This window comes from Vicia villosa, linkage group LG5 (genome assembly GCF_029867415.1).
Source record: "Vicia villosa cultivar HV-30 ecotype Madison, WI linkage group LG5, Vvil1.0, whole genome shotgun sequence".
Classification (NCBI taxonomy): Eukaryota; Viridiplantae; Streptophyta; class Magnoliopsida; order Fabales; family Fabaceae; genus Vicia; species Vicia villosa.
Window position 1 is genome coordinate 161491443 of NC_081184.1, and position 12781 is coordinate 161504223.

The 12781-nt window shown below is 37.0% G+C and overlaps 1 protein-coding gene across 1 annotated transcript; it reads right to left on the reverse strand.

The window, feature by feature from the left end:
• Positions 1–10166: 10166 nt before the first annotated feature.
• On the reverse strand, positions 10167–10637 carry LOC131605888 (auxin-responsive protein SAUR71-like). Its single transcript, XM_058878186.1, has one exon. It carries the CDS (start codon positions 10635–10637, stop codon positions 10167–10169), a length of 471 nt encoding a protein of 156 aa, XP_058734169.1.
• Positions 10638–12781: the final 2144 nt, after the last annotated feature.

Sequence of the window (12781 nt, forward strand, 5' to 3'; positions counted from 1 at the left end):
TACTTGATCTGAAGAGCATCGTAGTCCTTCTGAGGACAGACATTCTGAGCGTTAAGAGCCAAGGCCAAGGCGGCCACCCTCATCATCCCTTCGAGGTCCTCGGACAAATCCTTGTCTCGAGCCACCCTGTCCCGCTTGACGATGTGCCTCACCTCCTCCCGCTCGAGGAGAACATTTTTCTTTGAAAAGATCCCCCTATATAGAGTACAAGAAGGCAGCACAATGTCCTCCTCGGAGGGGTTGTCGATGATAAGAGGGCGAAGCTCCCCGGTCCCGTCATTCTTTTGTTTCTTTCCGGCCGGAGAACCACGCGAGCTCGTCCCGACTGACGAAGGAGAGCCACTGTCAGGGACACTCGCGGCAGCCGCCTTGACCTCCTTGACCCGCGATCGCTTCCCAGACACTTTGGCGGCCCCCTTGTTCTTGGCCCGCATCTTCGTAACTTTGTCGTGCAAGTCGGCCATTTTTCCTGCAAAATAAAGAGTTAGAACCAAAGAGGTGTTGTTTGAGCAAATAATAGTTATCTCACCTAACAAAATCATAGCGTCCCCGTAACTTCCGCACTCGAGGACAGCTTTGGTGTTGATGTGCCGAGGCTCCAGCATAGGGCCTCCATCCTCCTCGAATAGGGGATCCCCGTTGGGATATGTACATATTGCCGGTCTAAACCCGTCCACAAAAGAAGCGAGCCGCTGATACCCCCCTGTATCGCGCTCGTTGAGATCCTTGTCCCGGAAGATGTAATAGTCAGTCCCACGCTCGAAATGGTCAGGTTGCCACTCTAACGGGAACCGAGCAGCTGGGCCCACTCTTCTCACCCCATCCTCAATATACTCGCGCTCCTCGAACAAATGACTCTCGGCATCAGGAGTGAGCGGCTTAATTATAAAATACTGGTTCTTAAAGTGCTTGACAGAGTCCTGGTAAATAGCGAACAGCTTCTTCGGCTGCTTAAACGACACCCAACTCCACTTGCCGTCCCGATCACGCAACCTCTGCAAATGAAAAATTCTAAAGAAAAGGGGCAGAGTCGCTTCGACCTCCAAATACCCGCACACGATCTCAAAGGCCCTTAAGAACGCCAAAGCGTTGGGATGAAGCTGAGACGGGCAGAGCCGCAACCAACTGAAGACACTCCGTTGCAAATGAGTGAAGGGGAGACGGAGACCAGCCTCCTTAAAGACGAACTCATACATTGCGAAACGGGGGCCGGGAAATCGCGAGCAGATCCTCTGGTGAGATTTGGGCACAAAGGCCCCCCAAGAAGGCTCCTCGTCTTCGTCAAGGTCCTCGATGACGTTAAAGGCTTCTTTGGGATGACTCGTGAAGCGCGATGCAATCATCCTCGGCTCAACAGCCACCCATTCTTCAAGTGCCCTAGGGGAGGTCTCTACGACGGGAACGTCATCTTGCGCGCCAACAGCTTCCTCCCCATCTGAAATGTCGAAGACGACATCATCCTTGTTCTCGTCGGCCATTTACCTGAAAAGCAGAGGAAACCGTGAATTCGACTGGTCAAATCCACCCTTCCACCGCAAGTCAAGTGAAAGGGCGAGGAAAAGGGACGAGGAAAACTCCCCCAATCATCAAATGGCCGACGAGCTAAAGTGTTCTCCGAATATATACGCCGCACGCAGCGGAGGTCGGCAAATTCATGCCCTCACCGAGACGTGCAACCTCCACTGCTCGTGGCCTTCATACCACTCTCTAGTCATCCTAAAAGCTGGACGTCTCATTCAAACGTTCTAGCTCCGTTCACTCAAAACTCACTCGGCAAACGCACGAGAAAAACGGTGTCTTCTAGGCTTACTCGGCTAATTAATAAACCTTCCTCGTCACGCCCATCAACCATGCTCGCCTCACTCAAAACTAATGCATAAAACTTAAATAAAAACATGAAGGAGACGAAGAACTTACTTGGAGGAAGCGAAGAAGATATGAACGAAACGAGGAGAAGAGCAGTGAGCGGATCTTGAAGGCTTGGGAAATGTTAAGTACTAAATGAGTGACCTCCTCACTCCTTATATAGGGAAAGAAGGCCAAAGGGTGTCATGATGGCCTAGGCAGCCTAGGAGACGCCATCATTGCCTACACCCCAAAGACGGCTCCCTCCACGAAAAGCTGCCACGCGTCCCAAGGATCTTGAGAACTCCAAAAGACGCCGTCTACTTTCATCCCTAGAAACGGCGCAGTAATGATTACAGCCTGTACAGCTGACACCTGTCAATCACGCTAATGAATGACAACCAATAAGGTTAAAAACCAAGACAACTGGCGACCAACCTAAGCCCTCGAGGAGCCCATGATTTGGAACCGTGCCCGGCTAAACCTCCTCGTTAAAGTCATCACCCCTATTAGGCTAATGACTTGGGGGGCTCCTGTTCTGGTCTGGGCCGAGCAGGCCCAACCCTTGATTACCAGCCGAGCAGGCCCACTTCCCTTGGGCCCAATTACTGAACAGATAGGGGCTGCCCGTCGCGAGGACCCTGGCCGAGCAGGCCCAAACTTTTGGGCCCACGTGCTAGATAATCGTCAAGGAGTTATCCACGCACGAAGATCACGCGTCACGTCCCAGCGAAGGATTCGGTCAACCATCTCTGAACCCTACGCTATGTGTATCCAGAACGTGAGTCTCCTGCTGACTCAGCCCTAGCATGGGACGTTCTGGCAGTTCCCTAGCACGTGGGCCTCCAATTGGATTTGGCCCAATTAGGGAACCTTGGCCCAGCGCTGGGGGCTATAAATACCCTCTTTCACTAGAGGGTCAGGTATTCCATTCTTAACTCTAAACCTCATTCTCTGATAGCTACTGACTTAAGCATCGGAGAACCTTGCAGGTACCCCCCCCCCATCTTGCTCTTCAAGCCAGACATTACGCCTTGACGATTCTCCTGATCAGGTACGATCAGGAAGGAAACTTTGTGTTTGAAGAAGTTGCTAGTAAAATAATTTCTGAAGAAAGAAGATTGAATGATGAGGACACTACTTGATCAAACTCAGTGATGGTTGCTAGAGGAATGTCATATGTGAAGAAAAACAGTGAAACGGGATTGCGATATTGGAAATGTGGAAAGATTGGACATATTAAGTATAAGTGTTATGATGAGACAGTGTTAGAGAAGGGCTTTGAGTCAAATGCTAGCAATGTCTCTCTGGCTGTGAGAGAGGATGATATTCTTTGAAAATTGAGAAGTGTGTCATCATGACATTTCGGCTGTCATGGAAAAGAACGAGTTATTGCTAGTGGATTAACACATGGGCATTGATGCAAAGTGTGTTGTGAGATCATGTCGGTGGTTGAAGAATTTTCTAGCAACATGAAAATTGCACTGTAAAATTTTAACTTGATTTTCAATATGTGAAAATTCTTGAAGTGATTTACCTTCAAGTGAAGTATCCTCTTTTTTAAGTGGAGTATGATAGTTTTTTAAAAGCAGTGATATTTTGTAATGTCAAAAGATGTTATTATTAATTGTCGGTAATCTTTTGATTTTACACTATCAGCTAGAGTTGTCAAAATGGGCTAGCTCTTATGGGTCGGCCCGTCCGGCCCGAAAAATTATAGGGCTTGCGCCTTCAAATTAGAGCCCATATTTTTAAGGACTTTTTTAGCCCAGCCCTAAAAAGCCCGCTACCCATTAGGGCTAGCCCGTATGGGCCATGGGTAGCCCATTAGGCCCGCATTGCTATAAATTTTAAAAAATTATATTAATTCTTATATTATGTTACTTCAAAATAATACATTGAGTTTTCTCACTTCACTAAATTATGTCTGTATTCTATTCAATCTTTCTCTTTTAAATATTATACATTAATATAATCAACACTATTCCTTTGTATTCTATTAGTTTCTCTTATGTTAAATATCTTGATTATTATTTTATACAATTTAGACATGTATTGTATATAAAAACACATTACAATATTTATAAAAGATAATACAGTACTTAAAAATGTATTATATTTAAAATAATATAATTTTTTATTTTATTTATAGTCAATATTATGAATTTTTTATTTTAATTTTTTAATTAAAAAAACCTATTTAGGGTCGGGTAGCCCGAAACCCATCTAGGACCGGGCTCGGGTAGTAATTTTGAAGCCTATATTACAATAGGGCTTTTTGGCCCAGCCCTAAAAAGCCCAAGCCTGTGAGAGCCGCCCTAAATGGACCGGATAGTTCATATTGACAGTTTACTATCAGCATTTCAATTAAATTTTAAATATATATATAATCTATATATCTAATAGCAATAAGAATAACTGTATGCATACTTAGTCAAATTATAGTTGGTAGCAGGAATAATAGGAAGAAAAAACAAGAAGTTATTTTCGAGAAGTACGTTAGCCCTCGTGCAGTCATATTTGACGGGTAATTGAGAAGTCTGCCATTTATTTCAATAATAACTTCCCTTTTCAACTGTAGTAAGTAAGTACGTAAGACGAGATACGATGGTGCTTGCTTGATTTGCAATAACTTTGAATATTTATCAATACAACTTTTGGTCAAATTATATTAACATGCATGCGTTAGTTTCAACTAAAGGAGAATCGGGGTGCCAAATTCGGATTTATTTTATATTAATAATAAAGTGAATATTAATTGCTTTATGGTCAATGGACTATGGATGTGGTATAAATTAGTGGAGGTAATTAACACTTTTAGAAACCTTATCCCTGAAACAATGGATATCTTTTTCAAGAATCTCTTCATCTTTTATGAGTTATCTGAAGTAAGTTAATTTTTATGGGGCTTTAAAATTACAATTATATCCGTGGAAGCTTGTTTAGTTATTAGGTTAATTTGGCCGTTTGCGTGGAACCATGTTTTTCAAGTTAAAGGAGCTGGATAATGTGCTTTTGATTATTACATGTAAAAGGAGCTTTGCAACTTGAATGTCAACTTGCATAGCAACTCTTACAAATTATGTGTATTCCAGTATGACAAGCAGTCAAAGATATAAGCAGGCGGATTAGGATTTGGTGATCACTATAAACATCCTCTGATGATGATACTTAATTTGAATTCATCTCAAGCCTTGTCTCCTATAAGATTCAAACAACTGTTTATATGTGATCGTACCTGATCAGATGGATCTTCAAGGCCTTTTAGGGAGCACGTGGACTCTGCTTAATCCGGAGGGTTAGGAGTGAGGAAACCCTACGAGGAGGAGGCTCTTCGGCGGATGGAGCGGGTAGAGGTGCTCGCGAGGAATATCGGCTTTGTCTCAGGCGGGTGACTTTACTCGAGACAAGCCTTGCTCGACTATGACGCCAGTGGAGTCAACAGGCCGAAAGTCACACGCTCGTGCCTGTGACGGGCACCTTAACCGTATGTCGGGACTGTCTATGGGCTGATAATGATTTGGGACCTAGTGCGATTGGGCCAAGCGTCGGCCCAGTCCAGAACAATATGATTGATTTACTTGGCAGGCTTTGAAGCCTCAAAGTGTGAAAGAGAGGAAGTGTGAAAATTCGTACAGTCACATCTAAGTGAACTGTGTTTTGTAAAAACACAAGGGCTTTTTCCTAAAGTTATATAGTTAAATCACATATTCACTAAAACAAGTCTTTAAGCCTCCATTTTTGAAAAAAACATCCCTAAAAATGTTTTGGAGTTGTGTCAGTTGAATCAGGAACTGTTACAAAGTTTTTGGACAAAATTTTGTACTATCCAATGACACTCATACACAATCGATTGAGTTAGTGCAAAAAGCGTCCTCAAATGTTTGTGATAACATCTTAATAAAAGGCAATGTTTATGTATCCTTTCTTTCATTTTAAAAAAATTGTAATTGATTAAATTTAGGGCTTCCAATCGATTGGGCAAGAAGCCAAACGATTGGTTCATTATTTTTGGCCCTTGAAATAATTTTTTTTGTTCTAACCTCTAGCCTATAAATAGAGGTTCTTCCATTCACATTTTCACATCCAAAAAACGTGAGTCTCTTATGTCACTCCTCACACTCTCTCTCTAAATTATTTTTCACTTTCTCTCACATTAATTTAGTTGTAGCGCTTCGAGAAAGTTTTTGTGTTTGGTGAGAAATCTTGTATTCGGGAAATGGGTATCATTGTAAATTCACCAAGGAGTATTTTTCTCTTGGTTGAATAATTCATCCTTAAGGAAATATTTGTTTAGGTTAAAAACTAAATTTGTTAAAAGTTTTGGTTTGGGGATTTAGTCTATAATTTGTCTGTTCGGTTCGTAAACTCAAGAATATTAGTCTAAAGTCGCAAGTTATATTGGAACATTCGTTAAATCAATATCTAAGAATTAAGAATTGGAAATCGAATCCAATCCTTAACTCAAAGGATGTGAGTGTTTATGAAATTAAGAAAAAAAATCAAAGGATGAAATCATAGAAATGTTGAAAGAATTAGTTCAATTACTTAGAGATGAAGGTTTAAGCTTACCGACCAAAGAGTCTTCAACAACTTCATCAAACTCCTTCAAAATAACTCATGTTCAATAGTTGAAAGATCTTTAGATAACTCAACATCAAATGGAGGAAATTTATCTGTTAGAAGATACCAAAAGGAAGAAATCCCATCCAGTGGAATCTTCGAGAAAATGAGAGAAAACAAAACCTCATGAAGAAGAGTCAATCTTAAGAATAACATTCGAAGAATCCTCCTCCAACAAAGAAGATGAATTTTTCTTAAAGGTATCTTACGGGGAAGATAAACATAAGGTAACAAAGTCATCCTATAAACAGTTGTTTAAAATTGGTGTTAAGTTAATTGAAGAAAATAATATGATTAAAAAACACAACTTAGACCTTATGGAGTATCTATTTTTTTTTTTTAAGAAAGTAATAAAACACTTAAGTTGGAAATGACTAATGCTAGAAACTCAGTAGGAACATGTGAGACTTGTGTCTAGTTGAAAAAAGAAAGTGACAGATTTACATGAAACTCTAAGTAAATTTACTAAGGTGAAATAAAATCTTCACTTAATCCCTACTTAAGTTAGAAATGACTATTATTAGAAACTCAGTAGGAACATGTGAGACTTGTTTCTAGTTGAAAAAGAAAGTGACAGATTTACATGAAACTAAGTAAATTTACTAAGGTGAAAGAAAATCTTCACTTATTCCTGTCAATTTAAAGGTCTTCCTTAAATAAAAATGGACTAAGATTTAAATTAGATAGAGCACCTAGTAAAGGATTAAATAAGAAGAAAAAGAATGTGCTCGTTTATAAATGCTCACATTGCAATAGATTTGGTCATTTATAGGCCATTTGTTTTGATAACTTAAAAAGGTATAAAGGTGATAACCCTAAACCTTCTAGAAGCACTAATGCACGTGAACCCAAGAATATCTAGGTACCAAAGGTGAAATCCTAATATGTTTTGTCGGGATTCTTTGCAGCTGGAAGCCTTAGTGCATATAAAATGAAATTGTGCAAAGCAAAAGTATACTCTTAAGTATACAGTGGTTTGTGATTTAATGTCTCTGGTCCATGGATGATCACTGATGATGGATATCAACTATGGAGATCAAAGCAAAGTTTTTTCACTGAGGATATCTCAACATCTCTTATCCTCAGTGATCTGCTAAACTCATATTATGTTGAGTGGATACGTCTGTGGTGGACATACTTATCTCATTGTTTATAGAAAAGAGGTGCAAATAAAGTACGGCAAGGGTGTAGAAAATTGAAAAGGCCAAAGAAAATCCAGCACAAAGCCCTAAAGAACACCAAGGAAGTTGAATTACGTAAACCCAGTCGATTGGAGCCTCAAGCCAATTGATTGGCACATCTAGGTGCGCGTATTTTCAAATCTAATCTGAGTGAAACTTAGTCTCCAAGTCGACTAGATCCTTGCATTGATTAATGTCGCTTAATATCTTGGAAAATCTGATCACCTAACCGATTGAAGCCCTAGGCCAAATCGATTGTGACACCACTTTTGGAATGATTTTGATCTAGTTTTGAATGTGCATAATCTCTATTAGTTTTTTGTGATGTTTATACACTCAAATTCTTTTGGGCTAAGGCAGTTGTGAAGAAGATGCAAATATTTGAGACAGTTAAGATTTGTGATATTATTCAGGACATGAGACAGAACTACTATGTGGGAATAGTTGTAGCTAAGGCATGGAAGGCAAAGCTCATAGAAAAGAAGATAATAGAAGTAGATGCAGATAAGCAATATGCAAATTTATGGAGATATGCACAGCTGAGTTGTAGAGGGTGAATTCTTGGAATACTTTGAAGATCACTGTTGGCAGACCAAACCCTACAATTCAGCCCAAGTTTGGATCTTTTTACTTTTGTTTTCATGGTTGTAAAAAATAATTCATTAACGGTTGCAAACCATTTGTTGGAGTTGATGGATGCCATTCGAAAATAAAAGATGGTGGTCAACTATTAATTGTTGTGGGTAGGGACCCCAATGACCAATACTTTTCATTGGCCTTTGGTGTTATGGAGACTGAAACAAAAGACAACTGGAGGTGGTTTCTACGGTTGCTAATGGAAGATGTTGGACAAGACAAGAGATATGTCTTATTTTTTTATCAGCAAAAGGTGTGTGGTATCCTCATTAGGTTGATAATTACCAACTGTTTATTATGTACTAATTTTGATATATGTTTTCAACTGTGTCAGTTACAACCATTTCTAAACAATTTTGAAACTAAATGGATGAAAAAAATTAACAAAAAATGGATGGAAGAGGAAATCGAATGGAATTTGCAGAAGAAGCAAATGGAAGAAGAAGAAGAAGAAGATGATAACACATGGAACCCTAACATTTACAAGGGCAATTTAAAAGTTTGGTACAACCTGACAAATAAATACTCGGTCAGCAACATTCCAAATGCCACGTAGGATCTGTTAGTGGAATCTTTACAAAAATGTAGCATCATGGTTTTATTGGAGAAAATCTGGATAAATTAGGGGTGAGTTCACAAAAAAAAAATTATTGGAAAAAAATCAAAACTCACTATAATTGCAGAGGGTAACGTATATTTAACCATTTTAAGAACGATTGTCCAAAGAGATGGAGCAATGGTAATTATATTCATAATGCACTTATTTTAAGTGAGGATTGTTATGAGAATGTTAGTCCCCTAGCGATGACGAGTTTGAAGACTCAAAAGAGTTAATCCATGAACTTCGAATGCTCATATTAAATCAAATCAGAAAACATATCACACCCCATAAATATTGCAACAAGAATGAGTGGGACAGAAAAAGTTAAAAGTATATTTCAGATTTGTTTACTGGTCAAACCTATAATTTTTTTGTGAATTCTTATCTACCCAACTCAAAAAGTTTGGTAAAGTTACCTTCAATGTAAAATATCTTGGAAACATCAAATAATTGTATTATTTTATAATTAATTAAATATATTAAAATTAAATGAAATCCTCTGATTGGTTGAAGGTACATTACCCAACTTTTTGAGATGGGTAGAGAAGTTGTCTCCTAATTTTTTTATCATATGTATAAAGCAACTTGGGTCAGGTTGATGTGCATAAGGTATATCCTTATGCACGGTGCATAAGTCTCGTACGAGTAATATTTAAATTATTCCGAGTAACATTTTAGTTAGAAACGAATAATAATATCATAATCCATGAATAATATATGCATTATTTGTACACATCAATTAATTACGAGTAATTATTAATTGTGAGTAATGAATACACTATTTTAAGTAATATTTACACCATTCTGAGTAATATCGAATGTTAACTATTTTGAGTAATATATACATTGTTCTGAGTAATATTTATACTATTTTGAGTAATCTTTTTATTATTTTGAGTAATAAATATAATACTTTGAGTAATATAAACAATATTTAAGTATTTATGCACCGTGCATAATAATATACCTTATGCACATCAACACATCTCAAGCAACTTGTTAATAAACTTCAGTTCTAAAAAATTAAGTCTAAATGCGAGATAAAATAATTATTGATCAATGTATTATTGGTGTTAAGTGCAAAAATAAAAGTTTATGTAAAACAAATGTGTGTTTGGTATATCACTAAAACAATCTTAATTAAAAAAGTTATTGAGAGAATACTTCAATTCGGGTTGAATATATCTTAAAGAAATATATATCTATCACAGAAAATACGTTTCACAAAAATATCTATCTTTCTTATACATATCTACAGCAGTAATTTTTAGTTTACAACTTCATACCAAAACCTCATAATTTGCATCATATGAACTCAAGTTAGAACGACAAGACAACGGAGAATATTGTGAAGCTGAGCTGTGTTTGTGACTCATTGGAAAATTGCAACCTACAAAACCCATATCAACCTCATCACTCTCTATCTCCACAAGTGCTTCACAGAACATGTCAACATGACAAGGAAGCCATAGAGGACCATCGTTTCTATATCCATATTCATTCTCAACACCTTCCAAAAGAGTTTTGAACAAAGGGTGATTGAATATTTTGATCTTGATTACGAATCTCTGTCTCTCAGGTCCAACATAGACACAAAGACAACCATTTGGTGCTTTCTTAGTATTATCTTTTTGCTTTTTGTGACACTTTTCTGATAATTTTCCATAGCTGCCACTGCTAGTACTGTCTTGTGCATCACACAATCTCTTGCTGCTTCCCCATACTCTCTTACACTTCTTCACTAAATTCATCTCTATATTTGTTTGTATATATCTATAATCGTAGGAGAAAAGCAAGAGAGCTTAGAAATGAAGTTGTTGATTAGCAATGTGTATATGAATGGGTCCTAACACCATCGAACAATATTGCTTTTTATATATACCACTAAAGTGTCACACGGTCCCACCCTATATTTATTCCTACTTTGTTGGTCTTATTACTCCATTTTTTTTATCACTCTATAATTGACCAATTCACACGTGCTGTTGAATTTTATACGCTGTTTATAGGTAATCTTACCTTTTTTTTTTCTGGTACAAATGTTAAAATATGTGATGAAACAAGTTCGTTTATATTGATTGGTTTATGAGAATGGTCTATCAATAAATTAGTGGAGGTAATTATAAACAATCTTTCTATGAAACAAGTGGATAACCTTTTCTAGAATGTCTTCATCCTTTTCAGGTTATCTGAATTAAATCATGTTGGGGATTTCAAATCACAATTATTAATTATACCAATGGAAATATTTAATTAGTAGGTTTGACCATTTCCACCCGTGCCCATATGTATATGTTAGGTGAATCACTTGGCAACTAATAGAGAAGTCATGATGTAAGCCTTCTAAAACTAACAAAGTTAGTTAAAGTTGTGTTTTTTTACGGTTAGTAGTTAATAGAGTTTGTTAGGCATAGTTACAGCTAGATACATAACTCTTCACTTGTAATAAGAGTTTGCTATCTTGTACAGTATAACTTTAGGATCGGTCTAATAGTGAAGATTTGGATTCTCGGAGTGTGTTTATGTTAAAGTTCAAGTTGGAATTCTATTAGATGCAAATAATTTATATGTTGACTTATGTTCATATATAGTTTTGTTCTGACATTAAACGGAATTCCCACAAACGGATGATGGAATTGATCTTCTTTAATTAGTCAGTCACAAGACTGGATACTAAGTTTTCAATAAACAATTTACTATCTTATATACATAAACATGATCGTATCTGTTTGAAGGGAATGAAAATAATCAATTGTTTATTCAAAAGAGTTTTCTGTATTTCATAATGTATTTCATAATATTTAGCCGCTAACATTCAACTTTATTATGGTAATAGGCATTGGTTTGTTTTTCGCTTCCGTAATCATTGTTCATAGCTTCAGTTCAAGTTCTTATGTAGGTCTTAGGAAAGTCAATGTTTGTATTCAAAGGAATTAACTTGCCACCCACTTTTTTATATCTGGCACCTCTCATATTTTTTTTAATCCAATTTTATTCTTGTTGAAAAATGTTGAGATACAAAGAATTTCCGGTATATTGGAATTTAGAAATTTTTGATATATCGAAATTTTGGAATTTCCGATACATAACAGTATTTATTTTATTTTATGGTATTACAGTTATTTTTTGCAAAAAAAATACCGAAAATTTCTGGTACATCATACAAGAAATTTTAGTTAATTTGAAATATCCGTACATATCGGAAATTTCAAATTTATGGTATCTCAGTTTTATTTTATTTTTTTACAAAAAATACCGGAAATTTTGAAAAAACCGGTAATTTTTCAAAATTTCCGGTAAAAACTCGTGGAAATTTTTAAAAATCCGGTATTTTTTCGAAATTTCTGGTAGAAACGTAAATTTTTTTAAAATTAGTAAATTTAAGCAAAGGTATAATGATAAAAACATAACTTTGGGAGGGTGTCAGGTTTAATTTTAGGGGTGGCAAGTTAAATTCTCTTGTACTCACCAAAGCTTAGAGATAAATTATGTTGGTTCGGCATGTTTTGCTTCAAAATATTTACATGTTAATAAACTAATTATAGATAAATTCTACATGTACCATCTATCACTAGAAATATTTTATCTATTTCAAAATTTTCTAAAGATAACAATGTTTTTTAATTCCTACAAGACAAGTGATGTGAAAAATCTCAGGTCTGAAAGGAAATGATTTGTTGTAATATTTATAAAGGCCCTAGACAAGGGCGATTCTGGCGTCCCCACCTAAGGATGTTGTTGCCTAAGCGGCATCCCCATAGAACAAATGGGGTCGTTCTGATGTTTGATATCGTGGGTAAATATTGTTATCCCCCATTAGTGCGAATGGAAAGATTCCACCACGACTTTCTGGAGAATAAGTGGTCAACAATTCCCTCCTAGTTATAAGGAGCAG

Bases quoted from the DNA above. Each gene is read 5' to 3' on its own strand.
- LOC131605888 (XM_058878186.1), bottom strand. From the start codon at position 10,637: ATGAATTTAGTGAAGAAGTGTAAGAGAGTATGGGGAAGCAGCAAGAGA.